Source organism: Phyllobates terribilis, unplaced genomic scaffold (genome assembly GCF_046119375.1).
Source record: "Phyllobates terribilis strain yellow unplaced genomic scaffold, ASM4611937v1 Scaffold_12__6_contigs__length_324123572, whole genome shotgun sequence".
NCBI classification, from domain to species: domain Eukaryota; kingdom Metazoa; phylum Chordata; class Amphibia; order Anura; family Dendrobatidae; genus Phyllobates; species Phyllobates terribilis.
The window spans coordinates 113,866,751-113,876,313 of NW_027362772.1; the positions used below are offsets into that span (position 1 = coordinate 113,866,751).

Below are 9,563 nucleotides of genomic sequence, written 5' to 3' on the forward strand. Positions count from 1 at the left end.
CCCTCAGAGCTTTCTATTTCTGTAGAGCTGAAATTAACCCTTTGATGTTGTCTAGAACTCTGAAATTCATATGGTGAATGATCTCTGTTTTTATTTTTATTATTGCTGTTGCCAATCCTGTTTTTGAGGATGGGATCGAGGGTATTTTACCCCAGAGTCTATCTTCCCCATTCATAAACACATTTACTGTCATAGTCATTCTTGTCTCTTAAATTTCCGTTCCTTTGTTGCAATAATCTGGTCTTCCAGTTTTTCAATATTTTTCTTGATTTCATCATCCAAGTCTTTTAAATCGCGGTTGTTTTTAAAAGGTAACAGTTTGTCCTGCAGCGACTTGATATGCCTCTTAACTTTTTTTAGGGAATCCTCTTCATGTTTAATAAGTAATTACATTAATCACAAAATTGAATTTTAAGGGCTGAGTCATTCCTTTTGGAATCCGTTTCCCATCTATGGACTTCCGAACTTTGTTTCCAGTGACCGAATCCCCTGCTGAAGGCGACGTAGCTTAGACTCGGCCAAGGCGACTAGGTCAGGGTCATCATAGATGAGGGCAAGAGCTCCAAAAAAAAACCCTTCAAAGATTGGAGACAAACCGAATCCTGCGGTAACGAAAACGCCCACGACTGAGTATCTCCCTGCAGTAGAGAGATCACAATGCCAACCCGTTGCTCCTCATTACCGGAGGAGTAGGGACGAAGCTTGAACTACAATTTGCATGCCGCCTCAAACACAAAACACCTGTCCCTACCTCCTGAAAACCTGTCCGGGAGGGCAACCTTGGGTTCAGGCTGGACAGGCCTACCAGCAGAGACCCCCACATTGGTGGCCTGTAACCGCTGATACTGCTGCTGAACCTCACAGCGGAGGTCATTCACCTCCAGAGACAGACAGCGGAACTGCTCTGCAAGCTCTGCAACTGATCTCATACTAAAGGAAGTAAGGAAAAAAAAAAGGTGCACTCCCAAAAACACACAGGAAAAAAAAAAACAAATTGTCAATCTTGTCTTATTTTTTTTTCCCAAAACGTGCTCGGCCGGTTATAATGTCACGCCAGGTGAGAGTGCAACACAGAGGGGAAAGGGAGCCCAGACACTAGGGAAAGGGGGAAGAGGTGCCCTAATCTGGACTAGCGTCACCCTGTCTCCCCCCAATTTCCCTATACAGCCTCTGCAGCTGTCGCTGATCACGTGCCTCGCCCTACTATCCCTGGCGTAAGGCTATAGCTGGGGGTGGAAGGAGATGAACACTAGTCAACCTCCACTAGCACTCTAAAGAAATAAAGGGGAAGACAACACAGGAAATTACAACTTGGCTTTAGAAGAACTCCAACAGGGCACATGGCCTCAAGACTCCAGAGAGGACGTGATGCTGCTTCAGCCAAGTTCCAAGTAGAAAGGAGTATAACTGGCGACGCCCACCTGGATAGATCAGGTATATATACACCCAGGCCAGAGGGAGGCAGTCGCGGGAATCTAAAGACAGCCTCCTATCTAGGCAGCTGTCTGCATTGCCGAACGTGGAGATCTGTAAACCACTGCCGGACGACTGTCTATCACCTCTGACACACCCGTGACGGCAGCGCTTTGGATGCAACGTATTTTTTGCTGCGTCTGAAACGCAGTGTTCTAATGCCGCACTTTTGTTGTCGGTACATGTGAATCCACCGCATATAATGACACTTCAATCGGTCAAAATTTGAAGCGGAGACTAGCGTGTTCGCTACAGAAATTGACATGCTGTGGGTGAGTTTGGGTATGTGCCCACGATCAGGAGCCGTGTTTACACAGCGTCAAACCCTCTCTATAAATCCCATGTCCACTATGCGTGCATCTGAGGCAGTGGATCACCCGTGGACACTGACATGGTAAGTATAGAGGTTTTTTTTTCCATTTTTTTTTAACCGCGGGCACACTGGCTCGGCTGAGGAGATTACTGCTCCCCCCAGCCGCGCCGCTCTCACTGTTATCAGCGGGACCGGCGGTCGGATGAGAGGAAGAGCAGTCCTCCTCTGCCAACCTGGGTACCACCGGCACCACGTTTCTGCCGTGAATTTGCGCCTATTGGCTTTTATATAATCTGCAGATATAAATATTATACCTGCGGATTTGCTGCAGTTCAATTCCAGTCAATGGGCGTGAATTTGCGGCAGAAACACCCGAACAATGAACATGTTGCGTCTTTTTTCCGCAATCTAATATTTAGCGGAAATTTCCGCATCATGTGCATGGCACATCAGGATTACCATTGCAATAGCTGGCAGAGCGTTTTTGATGCGTTTTTGCGTGGGAAAACCACCGCGAAAACGCATCAAAAACGCTACGTGTGCACCTTAACCTAAAGGTACCATCATATTTGTCTAGGCCATTTTAATTTATTTTTTTCAGTTGCACCACAATTCAAAAACAATGTTTGATTTTCATTTAGTTGATATTCAGTCGTTTTAAATTAAAAATGACTGGTCAGTTTCAAGTTATTTCAGTGACCATTGAAACCAACAATTTTTTCCACTTGTGTCTGTTCCTGAAATAAACACAAGTTTTTGCAGTCTTGGAATTGTAGTGCTGGACATCATCTTTTCCTATACAGATTCCATGCTCTTAGAACCGTGCACCCGAGGTGTGGGGGAGGATTTACTATGAGAGGGATGAGCTGGCAAGACATGACTTTTGACTCTTATTAGATGTTCTGTCAACTTGGCCAATTTCCTGGCCTCGCTTAAAGGGGTGTACTTTATAGAGAAAGGGGCATGGACTAACATGCATCACTGTGCCAGAATTGTGGCTCACATTTCTGACTCCAAGTCAACAAATGGAGTAAATTCGGACTGGACAGTCTTAAAGTATGCCGGATTTATCAAAATTGCTTGAACCACTATGATAAATTGTGTTTATTTTAAGACTGTCTAATCTATGTTTGCATTGTCTAAAATCTGACCTCATATACAGTATGTGAATTTGCCTATCTGGTCAGTGTCCAAATATTTGTGAATTTTAATGTTCATTAAACTTGGAACCTGATTCAGTTTTGTGATGTTTTTGTCTGATTTGATCAATTGAAACTTTTTGAAAAGCAAATGTATTCTATTCCCCCCTCGAGTGATTGTTATGCACATCTGCAATTTTCACTCACATGTTTTGACGTCTTTTGACAGAACATATGACTTTTTCCTCTGAGAAGGCACAAAAGACAAACATTTAAAGCATTTTTGCTTTTATGTAAAACTTATGATCCGCATGCTCCATTAAAGCACCACTCAAGCATTTTTTTGAGTGGCGCTTTTAAGTGCAAGTCCCATGCCCCAGTAATATGCTCTCCCCCCCCCGGCATCTTTTCCGGTTTTCAGCACTGCTCCGTTCCCACAACGCCTTTTGAAAGCACAGCTTCTGATAGCTGGAAGTCAGAAGCTCTGAATACAAGTCTGAGAGCAAGAGCGAGGCTCTCATAGACTTTACTGAAAAGTCACCTCTGACGCACTCCAGCATGTCACTTTTCACAGGAGATGGAACGGAGCAGCGGGGAAACCGATGAAGGCTACGGAAGGTGAGTATATGACAGGAGACTTACATTTAGAGTACCACTCCAGTGGTGCAATAAAAAAAAAACACTGCTGGAGTGGTGCTTTAAGAAAAATTTGGCACAAAAAAAATATAACCTGCAAATCATGAATCTGGCCCTTATTGTTAAAAGGGACCTGACAGCTGATAAATGCTGTCCAAACCACTGACCGCAGGAATCAGACACTAGCACCATTATATTTGCTAGGTATGTTTTACTCTGAAAGGCAGCATTTGATAAAAAAACATACATTGGAAAGCCGGCCGGGGACCATGAATCATGGCCGCTCTTCCTTGGCCCCTTTCACTTGAGTGACTCATCCATTCCTGCACATGTGTAGAGGGAGAGACCTGTCACTCTAAGAGAGCATGCGGGGAGATGCCAGAGGGTACCTGCCTTTTAGACTAGTTACAAGATCTGCATTGTCTTCTTTCAGCTTTTAATTGTAAGTTTTCTCTGACATGCAGTTGGTTCGGGCAGCATGATTCCACTGTCACTCACTTTATAATGGTACTCGCCATTGAGAAAACTGATGATGTGAGGATACTGGTATGAATATTATGTGTCAGTGGTCTGGAAATATCTATTTGCATTTGTTTTGATTGTATTTTCATTGCCCATCTTTTTCAGAGATGTATAGAAATGGAAGATGGTATTGAACAAGAGAGAAAACTTTTTAAAACCAATTTTCTAAATATGGAAGCTCAAACTAAGAACATGGAGCTGAAAGCCCGAAGTTATGCAGATCAGAGTAAGTGCACTGTTGTATGGTCTGCAGTTATGGAGCACTCTGATCTGTAGGATTGTGGGACAAATTGTGTAAAATGTATTCATTGAAACCCCTCTGCATAATAATGAATGGGTGGTCTTATGGATTGTCAGTCTTTCCTCTAGTTACGGTATACTGAATTACTTCCTACAAACCTGTATTTAACTCTTATTGTACGTCCTGTACCAAGTCGCCGTGTATGTTATAGGATTGGCAGCTGAGCCTGCACCATAGCAGCTGTTATATAGCCTGCATCAATCTGTAGCTAGCGTAGTGTAGCTTGGTCAGATCGCTCTCGTTTAACCATTTATATTCCACTGCAAATCTTTAGCAGCCTGCATTAAAATTAAGTCCTTGCAGGAGCATGCGCTGGTTTACTTGGAACCAATGGGTTACCATGGCATAAGTGGGCATGTATTAATAAAATAAAATGTGTTTGGCACTCAAAGAAACAAGTCCTTGCTCATCCTAATCAACAGAAAATCTCTGTAGATCGCAACCAAAAATATTTTTTTCCCTTTTTTTGATACACAAGTTTGCAGCTTCCTTAATTATACTGAACTGGAGAATCATCTTGCCACTTCTAGTTTACCACACAGTGAATGCAGTAAAAACAAAATCCCCGAAAATTGTGTTGTGTATTTTTGTGCCCCCCCCCCCCTCAATTTCACCGCACTTACATTTTTTTCATGTTTTCCAGTATATAGAATGTTAATATTTAGTGGTGTATTTCTGAACTACAACATGTCCCACAAAAACAATCCCTCATACGGCTATGTGGACTGACAAATGAAAAATCCCTGTATCACTGTTCAATCAGAGTCAGTCATGGTGATAAGCCTGCACATTCTTTCACTGCTCTTGCCTTTAAGGAGCTTAACTTTACTCTCCATCCCCGGGTACAGCGCTGACTCTCTGCTGCTCCCAGTGCCTGATATTAGCTGCAGTGCTGAGTCTCTGAATCTCATGGCTCTGGTATTGTAAGGTCAACAGCGAGGCAGCCAATCAGTAAGCTCAGCAGCTCTACGCCCAGCAGTGATTGGCTGCCTCGCTGTTGACCTTACAATACCAGAAACCTGGAGCAGCAGTGGAAACTCAGCGCTGGACCCAGGGATAGTGGGTAAAGCGACATATTAAAAAAATAAATAAATAACAAGCCAGCCATGGGTCATGGGTTTACTGAAAGGGGACAACCTTTAAAGAAGCACTTCATGAAGGTTGTTTTTTTGAATACCTCTGTGTATTTGTGCATGTAGTGTGAGGGTTGTTAATATACTCACCTACCCCTGCTCTCTCCAGTATCCTGCACTGTTCTTCTCCTCTTCTCGGTTACGTCACCACTCTGCAAATTATCTGGGTCACACTGCGCTCTGCATGACCCGGAAGTGGCTTTCACAATGTCAGCCTATGGAGTGTCAGAACGAGACTCCATAGACTTACGATGTGAAACACACTTAATGCATGAACCAGATAGTCTGAAGAGCAGTGACGTCACTGAGAAAAGGAGCGGAACGGCGCTGGATCCTGGAGAAGATGGCTATAGGTGAGTATATTTACACAAATACACACGTATCAAAAAAAATCTATATGGGAGTGCTTTTTTAAGGCTAATACCACTAAGGGACACCATATTTTTTCTGCCAATTTCCACGTTTTAAATCTTTTTGCTTCACTTCCTTTCCCTTGTTACTAGCTCTGCTGTTCAGTCATTTCTTCTTCAAGATAGTCTGCTTCCATCTGACTACGCTTCACATCAGCCCTTGTGCTTGGCTACATGTGAGCAGTGGGTACGCCGCTTGTAACTCCGCCTAAACCCCTCCCGCTCCACTTACAGCCCCTTCTTTACACTCTCACAGCCTGAGGACTATCTGTCCAGGACACTGCTACAAGCAAATCACTGAGTGCATAGAAGCAACACACAGCACCAGGACACCAGATCTGTCAATGAAGTTTATCCCTTACTCACCCTTTAGTGACTTAACATATTCAACTGTGATGGATCGATGGTTGAAGGCGTGTGAGTGGATGGAGAGGAATTCTGAATGTATATGTATAATAGAGGGTACACTACATGATGTGTGTGTTTATGTACATAAATATATACACACCATGCAGTACATGGAAACAGTAAAAAATGACCGACACTTCCAAAATAAGAAATAGGTGTGAACAGATGCTTACTAGGAGCAGTTTTTTCTGTTTCTATGTATAAGCTGTGACTGGGCACTCCGCCTCTAGGCCACAGGCGGTTTTAATTGCAGCAGGAACTTAATTCCCCACACACAAGCAGGCTTATGTCTCTTAGAGGAGTTCACATTGGTAGGTTCCTGGTATGATGAGAAACGCCTTAACGTGGTTACCAGGTACACGTGAATTGGCCAATTAATGCACTAAGATTTCTCATTTTATTTCTATTTTCTAGAGCAGTAATGCTGTTCAAATTTCTTATACCATATTTTTCGTACTATAAGACGCACTTTTTTCCTCCAAAATTTTGTAGGAAAGTAGGGGTGCGTCTTATAGTCCTGTGTATGTGAAATATATATACACTGCTCAAAAAATTAAAGGGAACACTCAAATAACAGACCCTAGTTCTGAATGAATGAAATATTCTCATTGAATACTTTGTTCTGCACAAAGTTGAATGTGCTGACAACAAAATCACACAAAAATCATCAATGGAAATCACATTTATTAACCAATAGAGCCTGGATTTGGACTCACCCCCAAAATTAAAGCGGAAGCACACACTACAGGCTGATCCAACTTTGATGTAATGTCCTTAAAACAAGTCAAAATTAGGCTCAGTATTGTGTGTGGCCGCCTTGTGCCTATATGACCTCCCTACAACGCCTGGGCATGCTCCTGATGAGGTTGCGGATGGTCTCCTGTGCGATCTCCTCCCAGACCTGGACTAAAGCATCCGCCAACTCCTGGACAGTCTGTGGTGCAACGTGACATTCATGGATGGAGCGAGACATGATGTCCCAGATGTGCTCAATTGGATTCAGGTCTGGGGAATGGGCAGGCCAGTCCATAGCGTCAATGCCTTCATCTTGCAGGAACTGCTGAAACACTCCAGCCACATGAGGTCTGGCATTGTCCTGCATTAGGAGGAACCCAGGGCCAACCGTACCAGCATATGGTCTCACAAGGGGTCTGAGGGCCTCATCTCGGTACCTAATGGCAGTCAGGCTACCTCTGGTGAGCACATGGAGGGCTGTGCCTCCCTCCAAAGAAATGCCACCCCACACAATTACTAACCCACTGCCTAACCGGTCATGCTGAGGGATGTTTTAGGCAGCAGATCGTTCTCCACGACGTCTACAGACTCTGTCACATCTGTCACATGTGCTCAATGTGAACCTGCTTTCATCTGTGAAGAGCACAGGGCGCCAGTGGCGACTTTGCCAATCCTGGTGTTCTGTGGCAAATGCCAAGCGTCCTGCATGGTGTTGGGCTGTGAGCACAACCCCCATCTGTGGACGTCGGGCCCTCATACCACCCTCATGGAGTCGGTTTCTAACCGTTTGTGCAGACACATGCACATTTGTGGCCTGCTGGAGGTCATTTTGCAGGGCTCTGGCAGTGCTCCTCCTGTTCCTCCTTGCACAAAGGCGGAGGTTGTGGTCCTGCTGCTGGGTTGTTGCCCTCCTACCACCCCCTCCACATCTCCTGGTGTACTGGCCTGTCTCCTGGTAGCGCCTCCAGCCTCTGGACACTACGCTGACACAGCAAACCTTGCCACAGCTCGCACTGATGTGCCATCCTGGATAAGCTGCACTAATTGAGCAACTTCTGTGGGTTGTAGAGTCCATCTCATTCTACCACGAGTGTGAAAGCACAACCAACATTCAAAAGTGACCAAAACATCAGCCAGAAAGCATTGGTACTGAGATGTGGTCTGTGGTCCCCACCTGCAGAACCACTCCTTTATTGAGTGTGTCTTGATAATTGCCAATAATTTCCATCTATTGTCTATTCCATTTGCACAACAGCATGTGAAATTGATTGTCAATCAGTGTTGCTTCCTAAGTGGACAGTTTGATTTCACAGAAGTTTGATTTACTTGGAGTTATATGCTGTTGTTCAAGTGTTCCCTATATTTTTTTGAGCAGTGTATACAGTACAGACCAAAAGTTTGGACACACCTCATTTAAAGATTTTTCTGTATTGTCATGACTATGAAAATTGTACATTCACACTGAAGGCATCAAAACTGTGAATTAATACATGTGGAATTATATACTTAACAAAAAAGTGTGAAACAACTGAAAATATGTCTTATATTCTAGGTTCTTCAAAGTAGCCACCTTTTGCTTTGATGACTGCTTTGCACACTGTTGGCATTCTCTTGATGAGCTTCAAGAGGTAGTCACCGTAAATGGTTTTCACTTCACAGGTGTGCCCTGTCAGGTTTAATAAGTGGGATTTCTTGCCTTATAAATGGGGTTGGGACCATCAGTTGTGTTATGCAGAAGTCAGGTGTATACACAGCTCATAGTCCTACTGAATGCAGTCATGGCCAAAAGTTTTGAGAATGACACCAAAATTATATTTTCACATGATCTGCTGGCCTCTGGTTTATATTAGTGTTTGTCTGATGTTTATATCACATACAGAAATATAATTGCAATCATATTATGAGTACCAATAGGTTATATTGACAGTTAGAATGAGTTAATGCAGCAAGTCAATATTTGCAGTGTTGCCCCTTCTTCTTCAAGACCTCTGTAATTCTCCCTGGCATGCTCTCAATCAACTTTTGGACCAAATCCTGACTGATAGCAGTCCATTCTTGCATAATCAATGCTTGCATTTTGCCAGAATTTGTTGGTTTTTGTTTGTCCACCCGTCTCTTGATGATTGACCACAAGTTCTTAATGGGATTAAGATCTGGGGAGTTTCCAGGCCATGGACCCAAAATCTCTGTTTTGTTCTATGAGCCATTTAGTTATCACCTTTGCTTTATGGCAAGGTGCTCCATCATGCTGGAAAAGGCATTGTTGGGCGCCAAACTGCTCTTAGACGGTTGGGAGAAGTTGCTCTTGGAGGACATTCTGGTACCATTCTTTATTTATGGCTGTGTTTTTAGGCAAGACTGTGAGTGAGCCGATTCCATTGGCTGAGAAGCAACCCCACACATGAATGGTTTCAGGATGCTTTACAGTTGGCATGAGACAAGACTGGTGGTAGCGCTCACCTCTTCTTCTCCGAATAAGCTGTTTTCCAGATG

General features: G+C 43.7%; 1 protein-coding gene across 4 annotated transcripts in view; it reads left to right on the forward strand.

Moving 5' to 3' along the window:
- LOC141172247 (C-Jun-amino-terminal kinase-interacting protein 3-like) overlaps positions 1 to 9,563 on the forward strand; it is a 394,188-nt gene that overhangs the window by 50,622 nt on the left and 334,003 nt on the right. For all 4 annotated transcript variants that reach the window (XM_073656238.1, XM_073656235.1, XM_073656236.1 and 1 more), the window contains exon 2: positions 4,189 to 4,309. In XM_073656238.1, the coding sequence (XP_073512339.1) occupies positions 4,189 to 4,309 (121 nt within the window). The remainder of the gene's footprint in view (positions 1 to 4,188; positions 4,310 to 9,563) is intronic.